Genomic DNA, 22,500 nt, shown 5'->3' on the forward strand with positions numbered 1-22,500 from the left:
GTGTTTACATTCCTCGCGGCTGTTTTGAGTTTAGGTTTCTACGAGCAATGGCGACTGAAGGAGTCATACAGATGGCTGTATTTCCGCACTTCTTCAAGCAATCTCTCGGTCACTTGGTCTATTTCCATGGCTCTTCACTGATCTTCGGAATTTAAAAATGGCGGGCGGGCGATGCAGAGTGCAGAAGATCATTCCGGAAATGCGTAGGAGGAAACGCGATGCTATCCAGCCGACCAATCACAGATCTTGCGGTCCGCGTCGCCGCGACGCGTAGTTACATTTTTGAGGAGGTGCGCGTCAGGGTACGGCGAAGGGTACGACGTATGGTACACGTCAATGCGTATGCTACGCCGTACCTTCTACGCGAACCCGACGCAGAAGTATAAATTGGCCTTGAGTGTGAGTGTGTGTCCAGACGCAAGTCCTTCATCAGATCTGGAGTGTGTGTGTGTGTGAGTGTGTGTCCAGACGCAAGTCCTTCATCAGATCTGGGGCCCGTTCTTCGTACGTCGCTAACTCAGTTAGCTGGATTTGATTGTTGGTGATTTGGCATGATCTTGGATTGTTTGGTTCTTCGACGCTCATCCTGGACTTGCTGTCATAGCAACAGGTGCGTAAGCTTAAACCTGCTCGGGAGCTTATTTCATGTAAACAGGATTAGACTGCGGCTTCATAAGCGGAGCTGATACGGGAAGTCCAGCGCAGCGCGATAGTGCACTTTCTGAGATATATATTTTTTCTCGTGACTCGTGAGATTGTCGTTTACATTATTAATTTGTTGGAAACGCACATTTATTTTCGACTTGTCGGAGTCGGGCTTTAACTACAGAACAAACTGTTTGCATTGCCCTGAGATTATTTGCGAGTGGCTCTTTCCTTTACACTATTGGAGATGCGGAGAACTTGATGGAAAGTGCTGTCTGTCGTGTCATTCGGAGTTTACCGCGCTTTTAGGTTCAAAAAACAGTTTTAGGTTTTTAAGACCCAATGTTGTAAAGCAGTTTTTTTAAAGCAGGGTTTTTTTTTTGTTTTGTTTTTTTTGGGGCTATCATTTTTTATGAAGATCATGCAATCATGACCATGCCGATTACAGTATGTGTCAATAAGGCTTCACTAACGTGATACCATAGACTATAGGCTAGACCATAGACTGCCATCAAGGCCTCAATGAAGGGGATTATGTGAACAGAAAGGGGGTTCACAATGTAAATGTGCAGCCCAGTTACTATTGGGATTCTTAATATTCCAGATTAATAATATTATATCAAATTTAAAAAAGGCAGTTGACTAAAATCTTCCATATCACAAATGTGAAAGCAAAATGGCCAGGATCTGTGTATGACTTAAGAATTTTCAGAGATTCACATTTATGCACATTATTTGAAAGTGGTAAGGAAAGTTCCACAATTAAATATCAAGCTCACTGTATTACATACACTTATGCTGATCCTAACAGAACTGCATTTTTTCATAGGTGATTATGACATGTTCCTGACAGGTGTTTATGACCCCATTCCCTGACCCAAACCAGTTACAATGCAGCTCTAGCCAGGACAAGGGCACACAATGAAATGAACTTTGGCTAACTAAAGGGAAGATTTCAGTGTCTGATAAGTCTGAGGGTTGCACACCTGACAGGGTCTGTGACATTGTTGCATGTGCCATATACACAACATTGCAAAAAAAAAAAAAAAACACCTTTTCATTATATGTTTAATAAAAGACCAATATACTTAGTTCCTTGAGTTTTATTTCCATTGTTCTTTGTAAAGAAAAGCCAGTGGTCAAGTGCCTGCAACAAGAGATATTAGACACATGCCTCATGCAACAAATAAAGTGTAATGGAAACAAATGGACATTACAAAGTCTTATACTTTCTTTCCTTTGGAAAGTTAGAAAATGTCCACTTACTGCACATATTTCAGCACCACTTTCTTGGGAACAGATACAAGTGTTGGTGTATTATGTAAAAGTGCACAAAAGAGGAAAACACAATGTCATTATATGAACTACACTCTGGAAAAATATTTTTACATTAATATAAGTTTATTAGTTTTCACTTTCACAAGTCAAAGCAATTCATCATTACTCAAGATTTAACAGTTGAAATGACTATACAGCCTTAATTTAATGCAGCAAAAATTATTTTACAGTGTAGGCTACTAAGATATTTTCTTCTTTTTTTCTCAGCCTTTTTCTTGGTTGCTTTTATAAACAGACAACCATTTATTTAACAGTTCCTTTTATAGAAGAGACTATAATAACAAAAAATTACCATTATGTAGAATATTTTTGTACTTCACTTTTATTTGTTCCCATGTTCTAGTGTGGTGACTCTGACATTACAATGAACAAAGTAATTATGCAATTATTAAAATACAAATATATAGGCTAATAATTGATAAAAACATCTAACATGGCCACTTCTAACGGATTTAAATTGTCTGCTACTTTTTGCCAGCCCTCTCTCCTGGCTCTTGCAGACTTTGAGGTGTTCCCTGGCGTTTTGATTAAACATTAAAATTCCGAATAAACTTCGACTATTAGTTCTTGCTCTGCTGAGGAGAAAAACTGAGCGCGCTCTTTGGCCACGCTGAACAGCCAATAGCAGCGTTGCTGATCAATGTTTCTACTATCGATACATATCCCCTTTTAAACCAGCGCATGAACGTGCAGTTATCTCAGATAACTCAATCCAGCGATACTAATCATAGCCGGCAAGTGTGTTCGAAGAACCGAGTTAGCCAGATCATGATTAGCACGATGATATCATCTTGGATGTGTCATTTGATCTCGGATGTAATAAGCAACGTACGAAGAACGAGCCCCAGGAGTGTGTGTGAGTGTGTGTGTGTGTGTGTGAGTGTGTGTGTGAGTGTGTGTGTGAGTGTGTGTGTGAGTGTGTGTGTGAGTGTGTGTGTGTGTCCAGACGCAAGTCCTTCATCAGATCTGGATCCGGTGGACTGCAGTAAACCTCGGGATAAATAGAGAGACTAATATTTGCGTAGACGCCATCCTTCTTATGATGTAACGAGTACATCAGGATTATGAACCGGAACAGCCAGATTAGCCAGAACTGGGCTAATATGGTCATACTTCCTGGTTCTGGTAAGAACTCGAGCTGCTGCGTTTTGGACCAGCTGTAGTTTGTTTATTAAGCGTGCAGGGCAACCACCCAGTAGAGCATTACAGTAATCTAGCCTTGAGGTCATGAATGCATGAACTAACTGTTTCGCATTTGTCAATGAGAGCATATGGCCTAATTTAGATATATTTTTAAGATGGAAGAATGCGGTTTTACAGATACTAGACACGTGACTTTCAAATGAAAGATTGGTATCAAAGAGCACACACACACACACACACACACACACACACACACACACACACACGTCACACACACACACACACACACACACACACACACACACACACACACACGTCACACACACACACACACACACACACACACACACACACACACACACACACACACACACAGGTTCCTCACCGACGACGAAGACTTGACAGAGCAGCCATCAAGTGTTAGACAGTATTCTAGATTATTACGTGAGGACGTTTTTTGTCCCATAATTAGAATCTCTGTTTTTTCAGAGTTTAGTAGTAGGAAATTACTAGTCATCCAGTTTTTTATATCAGCTATGCATTCCGTTAATCTTGTGAACTGGTAAGTTTCGTCAGGGCGTGAAGAAATATAGAGCTGAGTATCATCAGCATAACAGTGAAAACTAATGCCATGCTTCCTAATGATATATCCCAAGGGTAGCATGTACAGAGTGAACAGCAGCGGTAGTACTAGTACTAGTACAGTACCTAGTACTGAGCCTTGTGGTACACACACATACTCACACACTCACGCTGACTAACACACACAAACAAACACACGTGGCTCTACACACACTCTCTCACACACACTCTTCCTGTCTGTGGTGTCAGCTGCTGGAACGTTCCCCCGGCGACCCCCTGGACGAGCCAATCAGAGAGCAGCGTCGGGCCGAATCAGCTGACGAGCAGAAACCAGACGAGCTCAACAAAGCAGAGGTGCTGAGATTCACTGAGGGTTACAGATCTGTGTTTACATCTGATGAGCTGTTCAAACGGGGGAGTGAGGAATCATGGGAAAGGAGTGAGAAGTTTAGCACTGTGTTCATTTACAGCTGATGTTTCCTGCTAATGCTGAGATTGAAGACCTGAGAAACTGTGATGTAGTGATGATGTTCATCCCGTTGGTTGTTATCTCAGAATAAACCCAACAGGGTGATCAGGATCAGGTCTTCCATCAGCCTGAAGGGGTTTATTCTGAGATAACACACTCTCTCTCTCTCACACACACACACACACACACACACACACACACACACACACACACACACACACACACACACACACCTGAAGGGGTTTATTCTGAGATAACACACTCTCTCTCTCACACACACACACACACCTGAAGGGGTTTATTCTGAGATAACACACTCTCTCACACACACACACACACACACACACACCTGAAGGGGTTTATTCTGAGATAACACACTCTCTCTCACACACACACACACACACACACACCTGAAGGGGTTTATTCTGAGATAACACACTAACGCACGCACGCACACACACACACACACACACACACACACACACACACACACACACACCTGAAGGGGTTTATTCTGAGATAACAACCGGCTGGATGAACATTATCCTGCGTATTACACGGATACTTGCACATAAATACATAATTAGACACGATATTATTGATCTGAGTTGAAATATTTGATCAGCTCTTTAAACGCAGAGCTTCCGCGGAGAGAGCAGTTTCAGCGACGAGATCAAACTAGACGGACATTTAAGAGATACGGTACACAGACATAACACTTATTACACAGCATTTCAACACATAATTATGGAGATCAGAGATATTGATTTCAGATTAAACTGTTTTAAAACCATTTTAATAGCGAGTGTGTAGCGCGTCAGTGTATGTATAGCGCGTCAGTGTATAGCGAGTGTATAGCGAGTGTGTTGTGAGTCAGTGTATAGCGAGTGTGTAGTGAGTCAGTGTATAGCGCGTGTATAGCGAGTGTAGTGAGTCAGTGTATAGCGAGTGTGTAGTGAGTCAGTGTATAGTGAGTGTATAGCGAGTGTGTAGTGAGTCAGTGTATAGTGAGTGTATAGCGAGTGTGTAGTGAGTCAGTGTATAGCGAGTGTGTAGTGAGTCAGTGTATAGCGAGTGTATAGCGAGTGTGTTGTGAGTCAGTGTATAGCGAGTGTATAGCGAGTGTGTTGTGAGTCAGTGTATAGTGCGTGTATAGCGAGTGTGTTGTGAGTCAGTGTATAGCGAGTGTATAGCGAGTGTGTTGTGAGTCAGTGTATAGCGAGTGTGTTGTGAGTCAGTGTATAGCGCGTGTGTAGTGAGTCAGTGTATAGCGCGTGTATAGCGAGTGTAGTGAGTCAGTGTATAGCGAGTGTGTAGTGAGTCAGTGTATAGTGAGTGTATAGCGAGTGCGTAGTGAGTCAGTGTATAGCGAGTGTGTAGTGAGTCAGTGTATAGCGCGTGTATAGCGAGTGTGTTGTGAGTCAGTGTATAGCGAGTGTATAGCGAGTGTGTTGTGAGTCAGTGTATAGCGAGTGTGTTGTGAGTCAGTGTATAGCGCGTGTGTAGTGAGTCAGTGTATAGCGCGTGTATAGCGAGTGTGTTGTGAGTCAGTGTATAGTGCGTGTATAGCGAGTGTGTTGTGAGTCAGTGTATAGCGAGTGTATAGCGAGTGTGTTGTGAGTCAGTGTATAGCGAGTGTGTTGTGAGTCAGTGTATAGTGCGTGTATAGCGAGTGTGTTGTGAGTCAGTGTATAGCGAGTGTATAGCGAGTGTGTTGTGAGTCAGTGTATAGCGAGTGTGTTGTGAGTCAGTGTATAGCGCGTGTGTAGTGAGTCAGTGTATAGCGCGTGTATAGCGAGTGTAGTGAGTCAGTGTATAGCGAGTGTGTAGTGAGTCAGTGTATAGTGAGTGTATAGCGAGTGTGTAGTGAGTCAGTGTATAGCGAGTGTGTAGTGAGTCAGTGTATAGCGCGTGTATAGCGAGTGTGTAGTGAGTCAGTGTATAGCAAGTGTATAGCGTGTGTATAGCGAGTGTGTAGTGAGTCAGTGTATAGTGAGTGTATAGTGAGTGTATAGTGAGTGTATAGCGCGTGTATAGCGAGTGTGTAGTGAGTGTGTAGTGAGTCAGTGTATAGCGAGTGTATAGCGAGTGTGTAGTGAGTCAGTGTATAGTGAGTCAGTGTATAGTGAGTCAGTGTATAGTGAGTCAGTGTATAGTGAGTCAGTGTATAGTGAGTCAGTGTATAGTGAGTGTTTAGCGAGTGTATAGCGAGTGTATAGCGAGTGTATAGCGCGTGTATAGCGAGTGTATAGTGAGTCAGTGTATAGCGAGTGTGTAGCGCGTGTGTAGCGCGTGTGTAGTGAGTGTGTAGTGAGTCAGTGTATAGCGCGTGTATAGCGAGTGTGTAGTGAGTGTGTAGTGAGTCAGTGTATAGCGAGTGTGTAGTGAGTCAGTGTATGTATAGCGCGTCAGTGTATAGCGAGTGTGTAGCGCGTCAGTGTATGTATAGCGCGTCAGTGTATAGCGAGTGTATAGCGAGTGTGTTGTGAGTCAGTATGTAGTGCGTGTATAGCGCGTGTGTTGTGAGTCAGTGTATAGCGAGTGTGTTGTGAGTCAGTGTATAGCGAGTGTGTTGTGAGTCAGTGTGTAGTGAGTCAGTGTATAGCGCGTGTATAGCGAGTGTAGTGAGTCAGTGTATAGCGAGTGTATAGCGAGTGTGTAGTGAGTCAGTGTATAGCGAGTGTGTAGTGAGTCAGTGTATAGCGCGTGTATAGCGAGTGTGTAGTGAGTCAGTGTATAGTGAGTGTATAGCGAGTGTGTAGTGAGTGTGTAGTGAGTCAGTGTATAGCGAGTGTATAGTAGGGCTGGGCATCGTTCAGAATTTTTCGATCCGGTGCCAATTTCGATACCTCAGTTTCGATACCGATTCCTAACGATACTTTTTTCGATACCATATGTTTTAAAATTAATTTCAACATCAACAAAAATACATTAAACACAAAGCTTTTATTTTCCACCTTAATTGTGAATCAAAACAGTTATCAAAATAAAATAAAAAATCTGGTAAAACTACTCACTTAGCATGTCCACAAAACGTATATTTTTCTCTCCGTTTTGGCCTTCCGTCCACACGTAGACGGCGTTTTTATTAATGAAAATGAAGCTTTTTTGAAAACGCACTCCATAGTGGATACATTTGAAAACGCGGCAATACATGAGAGCAGTTGCGTTTTAGACCAAACATACGGTGACTGCGTGCGACCTGGACCGCATCAGTGAATGGTGAGATATTTTACTAAATAAAATTATCCTGTCAGACGAATTGCGCGATAACTTCATTATTTATTTTTCCATCTGAATCATATCAGTGATCTTTGGTGGGGATTAACACATGCGCAGTAAGGTGAATTAAGCGTTTTCAGGCGTTTCTCAAAAGTTTCTCATCCACACTGAAACGTCCGAAAACGCCTGAAAACGCTAGTGTGGACGGAGAGCGTTTATAAACGAAAACGCCGTTTTCAAATGTATCCGGATTAATGTAGACATAGCCTAACATTAATAAAATGACTGCCTGTCAGTCAGTCATCAGGGGAGAGAAAACACCATTGTGGCTGCTTGTTTAGTAAGAGGAAGTGTAACGTCAACAGCACCGCGACCGCTTTCTGCTCGCCATTAAATTAATATCATATCGCAGCAAACGCTGTCTGCGTGAAGTTTTAAAAAACTGTTACCACAATTGAGACCAACCGTGACTCTCTGTGACTTCAGCAAAACTGCAAACAGTTTAATCCGTCCGCACCTCTCCGTGTGTGTGTGGGTCGGAGCTCCGCTCTTTGTCAATATGCAGAGAGGACAGATAAGTTTGCGCTTACGCGCTCAGATGGAACCGAAATTTGGCACCGAAAGATAAAGAATTTTTCGATACTCATAGAATTGGAGTATTTTTTTCGATACCATAAAAGTATCGAAGTTCGGTACCCAGCCCTAGTGTATAGCGAGTGTGTAGTGAGTCAGTGTATAGTGAGTCAGTGTATAGTGAGTGTATAGTGAGTGTATAGCGAGTGTATAGCGCGTGTATAGTGAGTCAGTGTATAGCGCGTGTGTAGCGAGTCAGTGTATAGCGCGTGTATAGCGCGTGTATAGCGAGTGTATAGCGAGTGTGTAGTGAGTCAGTGTATAGTGAGTGTATAGCGCGTGTATAGTGAGTCAGTGTATAGTGAGTGTATAGTGAGTGTATAGCGAGTGTATAGCGAGTGTATAGTGAGTGTATAGCGCGTGTATAGTGAGTATAGTGAGTCAGTGTATAGTGCGTCAGTGTATAGCGCGTGTATAGCGCGTGTATAGCGCGTCGTGAGTGTATAGCGCGTGTATAGCGCGTGTATAGCGAGTGTATGTATAGCGAGTGTGTAGCGAGTGTGTAGCGCGTGTGTAGTGAGTCAGTGTATAGCGAGTGTGTAGTGAGTCAGTGTATAGCGCGTGTATAGCGAGTGTGTAGCGAGTGTGTAGTGAGTCAGTGTATAGCGAGTGTGTATTGAGTCAGTGTATAGTGAGTGTATAGCGCGTGTATAGTGAGTGTATAGCGCGTGTATAGTCAAGTATATTTGTATAGCGCTTTTCACAATACAGATTGTATCAAAGCAGCTTCACAGTATTACATTTAAATAATACAACAAGGTTGGTTTCAAGTAGGGGTGTCGCAATATACCGGTGTTGACGATAATTGTGATATTCAAAGCATGAAATATCGACGTGTTAATTTAGAGTGTGACAATATACCGGTATTGGCGATAACCACAATGTTTAAAATGAATAGGACTCTTATGATAACATGACACGTAAATACTCCAGTGCCAGTACCTGGTTGATCTCTCAGGTGGCAGTATTGCACCCGCTGACACCTGTCAAATAAGACGACGACGTAGCGCTCGTCCGCGCCCGCGCAGCTAGAGTGGAACACTCTGTCCACACCCGAAAAAAGTAAGCTCACCAGTATTAAGAACAGAGTTCTTTGGCTTCAAAGAAAACAGCACCTTAAAGGTGGTCGCACACCGGACGAGAAGCGCAGCGCCACGTCTTTAAAATTCGAACACATTCTCTATGAGTGTAACGTACACACACCGGCGGCCGCGACGCCCAGCAACGGCTCAGGACCATGTTCAAAATCCTGCCGCGACACAGAGCGTCATTTACATCGTTTTATATTAAATTTACATTATATTTGATTTCACCCTGTGCTGCAATATACATTTAATTTTACATTAATTTACAGAAATCAGCTGCTTGAATGAAAATTGCTGATGTTATCGGATTTTCAGGTGATATTCTCAGTTCATTCAGTTAACGGACGCTCTGAGGTAAAGTGTTAAGATCACAGACTCAGCAACTATTATTTAATTGTACAGTGTAATCATAACATAGTACAGACATTATCTCAATTCCATAATGTCCTTAAACAATGATATTGCTGGCCATAAACTGAGACGCGTGTGCGATACCTCGAGTTGTCATAGACGCGACGCGGCTATTATTTTACTAGTCTTAGGCTGTTTCTCAATATGTGTTCTTCAGTGATCTTGTGTCCTTGTGTTCTCGTACTACGTCATCATCAACCGTCGAAGTTCAATTCCAATACTCAAGAATGCAAGTACAGAGGACGCATGAAGTGCCCGGATGTGTCCTTGATATCGAGGATGCATCAAATGCAGACTTGAGAGAATCGAACCGCTAAAAATCCCAGAAGACGTTGCGGGCAGTCGACGTACGGAAGGCTGTAAGCTTTAAACTTCTCGTTCTCACTTAAGAGATTCCCACTGCAAGCTCGAAATACGTGACAGCTCGTGAAAGTTTACATTTGTCTGTCTCTTTTGCTTCATTTTAATAAAGTGATAAAGACCTTAAGAAAGCGGCAGTATTTTTATTGGCATATTAAAAAGAATCTTAACATTGACAAAACATAGGTAACACATAGGCTACTCATAAATACACACGGTAAAATAAAAAAGATATAATCTAGTTTTAAACTGGGAGAGCGAGTCTGAGCAACGAACAGTATCAGGAAGACTATTCCAGAGTTTTGGAGCCAAATGTGAAAATGCTCTCCCTCCTTTGGTGGTCCTGGATATCCTAGGTATGACCAAAAGCCTTGAATTTAGTGATCTTAAAGAGCGCGATGGATTATAGGGCGATAGAAGATCCGTTAAATAGACTGGAGCTAAGCCGTTTAGGGCTTTATAAGTCAGTAGCAATATCTTATAATTAATACAGAGCTTTATAGGTAACCAATGCAGTGATGATAAAATCGGTGTTATATGATCATATTTTCTTGATCTATAGTATAGTATAGAGTGTATAGCGCGTGTATAGCGAGTGTATAGTGAGTCAGTGTATAGCGAGTGTGTAGTGAGTCAGTGTATAGTGAGTGTATAGTGAGTGTATAGTGAGTGTATAGCGAGTGTATAGCGCGTGTATAGCGAGTCAGTGTATAGTGAGTGTATAGCGAGTGTATAGTGAGTGTGTAGTGAGTCAGTGTATAGTGAGTGTATAGTGAGTGTATAGCGCGTGTATAGCGAGTGTATATGAGTCAGTGTATAGCGAGTCAGTGTATAGCGAGTGTATAGCGAGTGTGTAGTGAGTCAGTGTATAGTGAGTGTATAGCGAGTGTGTAGTGAGTCAGTGTATAGTGAGTGTATAGGGAGTGTGTAGTGAGTCAGTGTATAGTGAGTGTATAGCGAGTGTGTAGTGAGTCAGTGTATAGTGAGTGTATAGCGAGTGTATAGTGAGTGTATAGCGAGTGTATAGTGAGTGTGTAGTGAGTCAGTGTATAGTGAGTGTATAGTGAGTGTATAGCGCGTGTATAGCGAGTGTATATGAGTCAGTGTATAGCGAGTCAGTGTATAGCGAGTGTATAGCGAGTGTGTAGTGAGTCAGTGTATAGTGAGTGTATAGCGAGTGTGTAGTGAGTCAGTGTATAGTGAGTGTATAGGGAGTGTGTAGTGAGTCAGTGTATAGTGAGTGTATAGCGAGTGTGTAGTGAGTCAGTGTATAGTGAGTGTATAGCGAGTGTATAGCGAGTGTGTAGTGAGTCAGTGTATAGTGAGTGTATAGGGAGTGTATAGGGAGTGTGTAGTGAGTCAGTGTTTAGTGAGTGTATAATGCGTGTATAGCGCGTGTATATTGAGTATACACTCACCTAAAGGATTATTAGGAACACCATACTAATACTGTGTTTGACCCCCTTTCGCCTTCAGAACTGCCTTAATTCTACGTGGCATTGATTCAACAAGGTGCTGAAAGCATTCTTTAGAAATGTTGGCCCATATTGATAGGATAGCATCTTGCAGTTGATGGAGATTTGTGGGATGGACATCCAGGGCACGAAGCTCCCGTTCCACCACATCCCAAAGATGCTCTATTGGTTTGAGATCTGGTGACTGTGGGGGCCATTTTAGTACAGTGAACTCATTGTCATGTTCAAGAAACCAATTTGAAATGATTCAAGCTTTGTGACATGGCACATTATCCTGCTGGAAGTAGCCATCAGAGGATGGGTACATGGTGGTCATAAAGGGATGGACATGGTCAGAAACAATGCTCAGGTAGGCCGTGGCATTTAAACGATGCCCAATTGGCACTAAGGGGCCTAAAGTGTGCCAAGAAAACATCCCCCACACCATTACACCACCACCACCAGCCTGCACAGTGGTAACAAGGCATGATGGATCCCTGTTCTCATTCTGTTTACGCCAAATTCTGACTCTACCATCTGAATTTCTCAACAGAAATCGAGACTCATTAGACCAGGCAACATTTTTCCAGTCTTCAACTGTCCAATTTTGGTGAGCTCGTGCAAATTGTAGCCTCTTTTTCCTATTTGTAGTGGAGATGAGTGGTACCCGGTGGGGTCTTCTGCTGTTGTAGCCCATCCGCCTCAAGGTTGTGCGTGTTGTGGCTTCACAAATGCTTTGCTGCATACCTCGGTTGTAACGAGTGGTTATTTCAGTTAAAGTTGCTCTTCTATCAGCTTGAATCAGTCGGCCCATTCTCCTCTGACCTCTAGCATCAACAAGGCATTTTCGCCCACAGGACTGCCTCATACTGGATGTTTTTCCCTTTTCACACCATTCTTTGTAAACCCTAGAAACGGTTGTGCATGAAAATCCCAGTAACTGAGCAGATTGTGAAATACTCAGACCGGCCCGTCTGGCACCAACAACCATGCCACGCTCAAAATTGCTTAAATCACCTTTCTTTCCCATTCTGACATTCAGTTTGGAGTTCAGGAGATTGTCTTGACCAGGACCACACCCCTAAATTCATTGAAGCAACTGCCATGTGATTGGTTGATTAGATAATTGCATTAATGAGAAATTGAACAGGTGTTCCTAATAATCCTTTAGGTGAGTGTATAGCGAGTCAGTGTATAGTGAGTGTATAGCGAGTCAGTGTATAGCGAGTGTATAGCGCGTGTATAGTGAGTGTGTAGTGAGTCAGTGTATAGTGAGTGTATAGGGAGTGTGTAGTGAGTCAGTGTTTAGTGAGTGTATAATGTGTGTATAGTGAGTGTATAGCACGTGTATAGTGAGTCAGTGTATAGTGAGTGTATAGCGAGTCAGTGTATAGCGCGTGTATAGTGAGTGTATAGCGCGTGTATAGTGAGTGTATAGCGAGTGTATAGTGAGTCAGTGTATAGTGAGTGTATAGCGCGTGTATAGTGAGTGTATAGCGAGTGTATAGTGAGTCAGTGTATAGTGAGTGTATAGCCAGTGTATAGCGCGTGTATAGCGAGTGTGTAGCGAGTGTGTAGTGAGTCAGTGTATAGCGAGTGTATAGCGAGTGTATAGTGAGTCAGTGTATAGTGAGTGTATAGCGACTTAGCGAGTGTATAGCGAGTCAGTGTATAGCGAGTGTATAGCGAGTGTGTAGTGAGTCAGTGTATAGTGAGTGTATAGCGAGTGTATAGCGAGTGTATAGCGCGTGTATAGCGAGTGTATAGTGAGTGAGTGTATAGTGAGTGTATAGTGAGTGTATAGCGAGTGTGTAGTGAGTGTATAGCGAGTGTATAGTGAGTGAGTGTATAGTGAGTGTATAGTGAGTGTATAGCGAGTGTATAGCGAGTCAGTGTATAGCGCGTGTATAGCGAGTGTGTAGTGAGTGTATAGCCTGTGTTTCTGTTCTCAGTGAATAATAAACCATGATTGACCAATCAGAATCAAGTATTCCTCAGAGCCGTGTAATAAACCAATAAAACACAAACTCCGTTTTACACCGAAATAAAAACTCTATGGTTTAACCTTTGAAAATGAAATTTAGACATCCATTAATATTAGTATTGATTTTTTACTATTAAATAAGTTAAATAAGTTATTATTTTTATTAAATAGACCATTTTACTCTAATGATATATTTATTTGTTTTATTTTTACAATTTATTGACCTCATCAGTCACATGATGTTTGCGGCTCGGCTGATTGGCTCAGAGCATCCTGTGGATCTGAGCAGATCAGTGTGTTTCAGAAGGTCTGTGTGTGTGTGTGTGTGTGTGTGTGTGTGTGTGTGTGTGTGTGTGTGTTTCAGGCGCGTGTCTCGTCTCGTCCCGCTCAGAGCAGAAGATCTTCCGGACGCAGAGGAGGATCTCACAGAGTCTGGAGATGATCTTCATCATTTTACTCTTTTATTTATGTGTATTTATATGATATCTCATCATTCTTAAAGCACTTTGTTTTTTCATTTCAAGTTTGAGTGTGTGTGTGTGAGAGAGTGAGAAAGTGTGTTTGTCACTACAGTTAGTGCTGACTGTACATGATATTTTTCACTGAGCAAATGTTAGTAATTGGAGTAAATGATTGAATCTGATGTTGTCAGTGAGTGTGGATTACTCTGACCTCCCTCCACTGGTGTCTGACACAGATCCTCTGATCAGGATCATCGTCTGGTCAGTCCAGTTGGTGAAGCTCATGAAACAGAAGCTGCATGTTTTTGTCATGTTCATGTTTTTTGCATTGTGGCGAATATTAATAAATGTGAAAACATATCTAATGTCTCTGTGTTTCGTGAGATTCAAGCGTTTGACAGAGACTTTTATCCAGTGCATTTGAAGGGCTTCTGTATGTTTCCCACATGATGAACGTGTGTGTGTCACCTTGACCCCTGACCCCTGACCCACCCTGACACCGCAGAACCTCAAGCATTCATTTGAGGCAATGACAGAAACAATTTATTTAATTCTAATTAATAATAAATATTGTATTACTTTAGAAGATTTAGTGTTACAACCTGATTCAGGATATGCAAAACAACAATTTGAACACATGTTATACAAAAAATAACTTTAAATAATCTTGTATATAAATAAGTGGTATATAAGTGTGTGATCACAGGTCTCTCTGCAGTTCCTCTGAGCTGTCCAGCAGGAGGCGCTGTAGTGTGTGTGTGTGTGTGTGCATGATCACAGGTCCAGCAGGAGGCGCCGTAGTGTGTGTGTGTGCGCGTGCGTGATCACAGGTCCAGCAGGAGGCGCTGTAGTGTGTATGTGTGTGTGTGTGTGTGTGTGTGTGTGTGTGTGTGTGCGCGTGCATGATCACAGGTCCAGCAGGAGGCGCTGTAGTGTGTATGTGTGTGTGTGTGTGTGTGCGCGTGCGTGATCACAGGTCCAGCAGGAGGCGCTGTAGTGTGTGTGTGTGTGTGTGTGTGTGTGTGAGATCACAGATCTCTCTGCAGTTCCTCTGAGCTGTCCAGCAGGAGGCGCTGTAGTGTGTGTGTGTGTGTGTGTGTGTGTGTGCGTGATCACAGGTCCAGCAGGAGGTGCCGTAGTGTGTGTGTGTGTGTGTGTGCGTGTGCGAGCGTGATCACAGGTCCAGCAGGAGGCGCTGTAGTGTGTATGTGTGTGTGTGTGTGTGATCACAGGTCTCTCTGCAGTTCCTCTGAGCTGTCCAGCAGGAGGCGCTATAGTGTGTGTGTGTGATCACAGGTCCAGCAGGAGGCGCTATAGTGTGTGTGTGTGTGTGTGTGTGTGTGATCACAGGTCCAGCAGGAGGCGCTATAGTGTGTGTGTGTGTGTGTGTGTGTGTGTGTGATCACAGGTCCAGCAGGAGGCGCTGTAGTGTGTGTGTGTGTGTGTGTGTGTGTGATCACAGGTCTCTCTGCAGTTCCTCTGAGCTGTCCAGCAGGAGGTGCTGTAGTGTGTGTGTGTGTGTGTGTGTGTGTGTGTGTGTGTGTGTGTGTGTGTGTGTGTGTGATCACAGGTCCAGCAGGAGGCGCTGTAGTGTGTGTGTGTGTGTGTGTGTGTGTGTGTGTGTGTGTGTGTGATCACAGGTCCAGCCGGAGGCGCTGTAGTGTGTGTGTGTGTGTGTGTGATCACAGGTCCAGCAGGAGGTGCTGTAGTGTGTGTGTGTGTGTGTGTGTGTGTGATCACAGATCCAGCAGGAGGCGCTGTAGTGTGTGTGTGTGTGTGTGTGTGTGTGTGTGTGTGTGTGATCACAGATCCAGCAGGAGGCGCTGTAGTGTGTGTGTGTGTGTGTGTGTGTGTGTGTGTGTGTGTGTGTGTGTGTGTGTGTGATCACAGATCCAGCAGGAGGCGCTGTAGTGTGTGTGTGTGTGTGTGTGTGTGTGATCACAGGTCCAGCAGGAGGCGCTATAGTGTGTGTGTGTGTGTGTGTGTAATCACAGGTCCAGCAGGAGGTGCTGTAGTGTGTGTGTGTGTGTGTAATCACAGGTCCAGCAGGAGGTGCTGTAGTGTGTGTGTGTGTGTGTAATCACAGGTCTCTCTGCAGTTCCTCTGAGCTGTCCAGCAGGAGGCGCTATTGTGTGTGTGTGTGTGTGTGTGTGTGTGATCACAGGTCCAGCAGGAGGCGCTATAGTGTGTGTGTGTGTGTGTAATCACAGGTCCAGCAGGAGGTGCTGTAGTGTGTGTGTGTGTGTGTGTGTGTGTGTGTGTGTGTGTGTGTGTGCGCGTGCGTGATCACAGGTCCAGCAGGAGGCGCTGTAGTGTGTGTGTGTGTGTGTGTGTGTGTGTGTGATCACAGGTCTCTCTGCAGTTCTTCTGAGCTGTCCAGCAGGAGGCGCTATTGTGTGTGTGTGTGTGTGTGTGTGTGATCACAGGTCCAGCAGGAGGCGCTATAGTGTGTGTGTGTGTGTGTGTAATCACAGGTCCAGCAGGAGGTGCTGTAGTGTGTGTGTGTGTGTGTGTGTGTGTGTGTGCGCGTGCGTGATCACAGGTCCAGCAGGAGGCGCTGTAGTGTGTGTGTGTGTGTGTGTGTGTGTGTGTGAGATCACAGGTCTCTCTGCAGTTCCTCTGAGCTGTCCAGCAGGAGGCGCTGTAGTGTGTGTGTGTGTGTGTGTGTGTGTGTGTGTGTGTGTGTAATCACAGGTCCAGCAGGAGGTGCTGTAGTGTGTGTGTGTGTGTGTGTGTGTGTGATCACAGGTCCAGCAGGAGGCGCTGTAGGGTGTGTGTGTGTGTGTGTGTAATCACAGGTCCAGCAGGAGGTGCTGTAGTGTGTGTGTGTGTGTGTGTGTGTAATCACAGGTCCAGCAGGAGGTGCTGTAGTGTGTGTGTGTGTGTGTGTGTGTGATCACAGGTCCAGCAGGAGGCGCTGTAGGGTGTGTGTGTGTGTGTGTGTGTGTGTGTGTGTGATCACAGGTCCAGCAGGAGGCGCTGTAGAGCCGGTGGGAGAGCCCGAGACCGGCTCCGGGGCCCGTCTGATCCCAGGGCCCGCCGCACAGATAACCGACTCAGAGCCTGTAGAGCCGGAGCGTCTCCTGAGGAACACAGGATATATGATCTCTTCTACATCCGATAGTTCAGTCAGCCTTTAAAATAGAGTTTTCTGACTAAATGAACGGTAGACGATACGCGGCAGTGTTGGGGAAGATTACTTTTAAAAGTATAGTACAGTACTACTAATGATACTGTAATACTGTACAGTAGAGATAGAGTACAGTAGAGAGAGAGTACAGTAGAGTACAGTAGTGCACTGTCAGTCAATAAATGTGGAAAAGTAACTAGCGTTACTTATTTGAAAAAGTAACTTAGATATTTTGTTGTAAATTGAAAATGTAATGCGTTACTTTACTTGTTACTTAAGTAATCTCAAGTTACTCGTAATGAGTTACCGCCAACACTGGTCCGCCGCCTGTCTAGTCAGTGACACGCACACTACTAAATAAACACTATTTGATACTGACGTGATGATGTCACACTCACGTGTCGTGCCACACAGGTAGCGTATGCAAATTTGAGCTCCTCCCCACACACAGCTCACGGCAGGGAATAGCTCCGCCCCTTTGGGGAGGTCCCTGAAGGCCACGCCCAGATAGCAGTTGTCCACCACGTATCCCAGCGTCCCTGCGTCTGCGTCCAGAACCACTAACACACGATCCGGAACGCTTGGGACATCTGAGGCTCCGCCCCCAAGGTACCGCCTCCTCTTCCCATCATGCCAAAGCTGATTGGTCGAGAGGTCCCAGCCCCAGGAACACGAGTCTCCGCCTATTAGCGCTGTGTAGCCAGAGGCCTGCAGGGGGCATGTGTGTGTGGACACGCCCAGGAGGGCGTGGCTTCCTCTCTGTAGCTCCTCCCACATCACCTCCCATATGTGAAGCCCCGCCTCTACGCCGACGGCTCCACGAACCGCATCACTGCTCTGCTCCACGCGGGCTCGACACACACTCCCGCCCGACACACACACCTGCAGGTTAGGCGACAGGTGCGTCGGGCTCCACTGCGATCGAGGGTTGCCCGGGGCGACGGGGGGCGTGTCCAGAAGCACCGCGAGCCGAATGGGCGGGGCTTCAGCGAACGGACTGAACGCGGATGAGGATCTGTGGTGTTGTTTAAGATGGCCGTCTCTCAGCCAGCAACTCAGTGTAAGACCCATCCAATCAGATCACAGCAATCGCAGAACTAGATCAACTTCCTGTTCAGAGACACAAAACAACACTCGTCACTATAATACAACATTCATCAAACTACACTATATGATTAAATTGATCATTTGTTAACAAACAAGTATTCAATACTTCAATGAGCTCATTGTTTCTGCATTAAATTATTACACTGTTTAAATTAATACTGTGATTTGTATATGTACATTTTTTGAAATACATAATGACATAATTATAAGAATAATTATTAGCAAGTCAATTATTTAAGTAGCCTACTATAATATTTAAGGTGTCATTGTGTCAGTGTAATATTAATTAACATGTACTTACTATAGGATTAGGGTTTGGTTGAGGGTTAGTTCATGTAATTATGCATAATTTACTGTTATTACTATGGTAAGTACATGTGACATATGCAACAAGGACACTTCAAAATAAAGTGTTACCCAATATTTTATTGGTCAAACATTATGAACAGCACCGGTAATTATATGAAATTTTTATTTATATTAAAATTTCATAATTACTGTTCAAACAACATGAACACAGTTTTAACACACACACATAATTACACTTCCAAGTACAGTTACAGTAATAACCTCTTTAATTGTTTATCTTTTGCTCTAGAAGGAAGAAATGAGGGTTATTTGAATGTCATTTAATGTGTTGCTCTTGTTAAAGACATTGGTAACACTTCACAATAAAGTTCATTAGTTAACATTAATGTATTAACAAACATGAACTAACAGTGAGCAATACATTAGTTACAGTATTTATTCATCTTTGTTGATGTTAGTTAATACAATCCAGCTGTTCATTGTTAGTTCATGTTAGTTCACAGTGCATTAACTAATGTTAACAAATACAATCTTTCATTTTAATAACGTATTAGTAAATGTTGGAATTAATAGTAACTAAGATTAATAAATGCTGTAGAAGTATTGTTCCTTCTTAGTTCATGTAAAAGTGTTACCAGAACATTTAAATCTCAACGGGACCGACTTGGTTAAATAGCGGTTTAAATATAGATGATTATTAATGCTGCTAATTTTCATATATTGTGTATTTCTGCAGTTTAAACTCGTATTAAAGACTAAAGTGTGTAAGCCAGTGACCGGCTCTTACCGTGAGTGCGCGCGCCGCGTGTCCCCGCGCCGCTCGTTCGTTCATCCCGCATTTAAACGTCACTTATATCCCGTGCGCGCTCCCGCGACGTCAAGGCCGGTACCGAGAGTGACGTCTGCGCTCTCCCCGGTGACGTATTTCATTCATATCCTCGTAACATGATGTACCATGGTAAACATGATTTCGTGTACATAAGGGCTATGTTATTATAATATAAGTTAGCAAGTTTCATGAGATTCACTCTACTGAACTCATAACAAGCTTTAAATTATTCATTTCTCAGTGTATTAAAAAGCTAAAACACTATAAAATATAAATATTATACAGTATATATATATATATATATATATATATATATATATATATATATATATATATATATATATATTACTAACCCTAACCCTACATACAGATGAGATGAAGATCCTGAGATGAAGTCAGATTCAGTTTCTACATGATTGAAACTTTCTGAACAAATCAAGGCATTTCTCAGTTTATTGAGTTACAGTTACTGTAAATACTGTATCCAGTGACATGTAGTTTGTACAGAATTATAATTCAGTAGTTCGGGGTTTGTGTTTGTGTGAGAGAGAGTGAGTGAGTGAGTGTGTTTGTGTGAGAGAGAGAACGTGTGTGTGTGTGTGTGTGTGAGAGAGAGAGAGAGAGAGAGAGAGAGAGAGTGTGTGTGTAAGAGTGTGTGTGTTTGAGAGAGAGAGAGAGAGTGTGTGTAAGAGTGTGTGTGTGTGTGTTTGAGAGAGAGTGTGTAAGAGTGTGTGTGTGTGTGTGTGTGTGTGTGTGTGTGAGAGAGAGAGAGAGAGAGAGAGACAGAGAGTGAGTGTGTGTGTGTGTGTGTGTGTGTGTGTGTGTGTGTGTAAGAGTGTGTGTGTGTGTGTGTGTGTGTGTGTGTGTGTGTGTGTGTGTGTGTGTGTGTGAGAGAGAGTGTGTGTGTGTGTGTGTGTGAGAGAGAGAGAGAGCGAGTGTGTGTGTGTGTGTGTGTGTGTGTTTAGGGGCATTTTCTCTCCACGCTCTGCTTTCCTCCCTCATCATACTCCTGCTTTGAGATCCACATCTGCTGGAAGGTTCCCTGTGGACGAACACACACATGCGGTCAGTGCAGATCTACAGTCTAACTCATCACAGTTTATAGAACCTGCCGTTGTTTGACAGGTGAACGGTGTCTCTGTAGATGTGTGTGTGTGTGTGTGTGTGTGTGTGTGTGTGTATCTCAGTGCTCACTCACTCATATCAACACCTCTCTTCACACTGGTATCTTTCCCACAGTATTTAAGAGGCTCGGGTAACCCCACTGCTTAAGAAATACTCTAAATCCAGCACTTCTGGAAAAGTACAGACGGTATCCCTTCTTCCATTCATTGCTAAGGCACTTGAACAAGTCTTTTTCGACCAATTATCTACCTTCGTTACACACAACAACCTCTTGGACAACAACCAGTCTGGTTTCAGCAGCGTAACTCAACTCTGAGCTCTGCTCTTGGTTACTGAAGCTCTGAGACTCAAGAGTAGATTTCAAATCATCAGTACTTTGACACAGTTAACCACCAGATCCTCCTGTCAATCCTCATGATGAAGGGCATCTCGGGAACTCCAGTGGTTCAAGTCTGACCTCTCAGCAGGTCCTTCAGGGTGTCGTGGAGAGGTGAGGTGTCTAAGACCCAACATCTAGCTACTGGAGTGCCTCAGGGCTCAGTACTGGGACCGCTTCTCTTCTCCACCTACATGTCATCACTAGATCTGTCATTCAGAAACATGTTTTTTCCCATCACTGCTATCATCTAGCTACTGGAGTGCCTCAGGGCTCAGTGCTGGGACCACTTCTCTTCTCCATCTACATGACATCACTAGTGTCTGTCATTCAGAAACATGTTTTTTCCCATCACTGTTATCATCTAGCTACTGGAGTGCCTCAGGGCTCAGTGCTGGGACCACTTCTCTTCTCCATCTACATGTCATCACTAGATCTGTCATTCAGAAACATGGTTTTTCCCATCACTGTTATCATCCAGCTACTGGAGTGCCTCAGGGCTCAGTGCTGGGACCACTTCTCTTCTCCATCTACATGACATCACTAGATCTTGTAGCGACTGGGCTATTTGAATCATTCGTTCGTTTGTCCTGAATTAACAAATTCAGACTCTCTGTGTTTTCTAAGCACATTCCTTCCCAAAACGTTCTTTGCTAAGCTTACTAAAGCTTGTAACCTCCTGACTCCCAAATGTATATCATACGTCGGCTCCAGAGATACTGGAGCAAATAGACTTTTACGACACTAAATTGCACCTCAGAGACACTCCAGAACCTGAAACTAACATTCCTCTCTGTACCAAGAAGATAACGAAACTTCCTCCTGCTACGTGACATCACACCCCCACACACACACAAACATCCTTGGTCAGGATAGAAATATCATTTTAATGTATGTAACGCAGATTTGTATTTGGCCTTCCTGTATGCATGTTTTATTAGTTTGTTTGATCGATCATATAATATGATTTTCTAGTGTCTAGCTCTGAAATGTATTGTTGAAGAATGTCTTTCCAGTGGAATCGCATTCCGTAACCCGACTCCTCTTTCTAGAGGATAAAACTTTATGACCCTGCACGAAGCTGCAGCCAAAGCTTCTCTGCAAGAGATAACGGGAAGCGCAACGTGACAGACATTCCAACACACACATTAACGCACACACATACACGAACTTTGGACATTAAACTTAGAATATAAGCATGTAACTTTTCATATACTCCTGAGTGTTTTCCTAGGTTATATTCACTTCGTGTATGACATTTATTTGAAGGAACGAACTGGTAAATGCTTCTATTCATGCATGTGATTGTAACTAGGTGTTCCTACAATCTTCATATGACAAGTTTCATATCTCTGTAAACCTCGCAATCTAACAGAGTCGGATTTCGATAGCAGAATGCAATAATGTACATTGTTTTACACTTTTCATATTTCTGGAGCTGAACAGCTTACTCTCATCTCCTCATGAATCATTCGAGTGGGCGTTGTCTGACGAGACAAAGAACTTCTTCCCGCTCTGAAATCTCTGAAGGTGATTGGTTGTTCGCGCGAACAGAGGCGTCAACCTATCTTTTCCATAAAAGACCGACCCAGGAAATCTTCAAGGAGCACTTTTACGAACCATCTTCGTCAGCGAGAAGATCCACATGGCTCCCTTTTAGGGAGCATTCTCCGTTTTCTCTTTTCTTTTCTTTAAGTCTTTTCTTTATTTTCGTCTTCGGACTCTACCTACGTTCAGTGAAATGAACGTAGCCGGTAACCTCAACTTTAAAGAGACTTGAACATCCCGCGGCCGCGCTCACAGAAGCCAGCCCTGCTTTCTTAAAGAAACACGCACG

The 22,500-nt window shown here is 43.5% G+C and overlaps 3 protein-coding genes across 7 annotated transcripts in view; 1 reads left to right on the plus strand and 2 right to left on the minus strand.

The window, feature by feature from the left end:
* cntrob (centrobin, centrosomal BRCA2 interacting protein) overlaps window positions 1–13,816 on the plus strand; it is a 44,102-nt gene extending 30,286 nt beyond the window's left edge. For 2 of the 3 annotated variants that reach the window (XM_082145881.1, XM_082145883.1), the window contains exon 18: window positions 13,691–13,816. The gene's annotated coding sequence lies outside the window, so the exon portion shown is untranslated. Of the gene's footprint in view, window positions 1–1,498; window positions 1,742–13,690 lie in introns of those variants that run through there. The other variant, XM_082145882.1, reaches the window with a different exon arrangement.
* A 2,705-nt stretch (window positions 13,817–16,521) lies between these two features.
* On the minus strand, window positions 16,522–19,391 carry LOC309480026 (SPRY domain-containing SOCS box protein 2). Of its 2 annotated transcripts, XM_082144373.1 has the most exons (3): window positions 19,121–19,390; window positions 17,316–18,027; window positions 16,522–16,870 (listed from the first exon to the last, which is right to left on the minus strand). In XM_082144373.1, exons 2-3 carry the CDS (start codon window positions 17,986–17,988, stop codon window positions 16,746–16,748), a joined length of 798 nt encoding a protein of 265 aa, XP_082000499.1. In that variant the 5' UTR covers window positions 17,989–18,027; window positions 19,121–19,390; the 3' UTR covers window positions 16,522–16,745. The 2 variants fall into 2 exon arrangements, with proteins under 2 accessions (XP_082000499.1, XP_082000500.1); XM_082144374.1 differs by having other exon boundaries at window positions 17,316–19,391.
* Window positions 19,392–19,960: 569 nt separating this feature from the next.
* The window catches only part of actl6b (actin-like 6B), a 15,922-nt gene continuing 13,382 nt past the window's right edge, over window positions 19,961–22,500 (minus strand). For both annotated transcript variants that reach the window (XM_082146372.1, XM_082146373.1), the window contains one exon: window positions 19,961–20,204. In XM_082146372.1, coding sequence (XP_082002498.1) covers window positions 20,124–20,204 — 81 coding nt within the window. In that variant the 3' untranslated portion in view covers window positions 19,961–20,123. The remainder of the gene's footprint in view (window positions 20,205–22,500) is intronic.

This window comes from Leuciscus leuciscus, assembly GCF_965113295.1.
Source record: "Leuciscus leuciscus genome assembly, chromosome: 18".
Taxonomy (NCBI): Eukaryota; Metazoa; Chordata; class Actinopteri; order Cypriniformes; family Leuciscidae; genus Leuciscus; species Leuciscus leuciscus.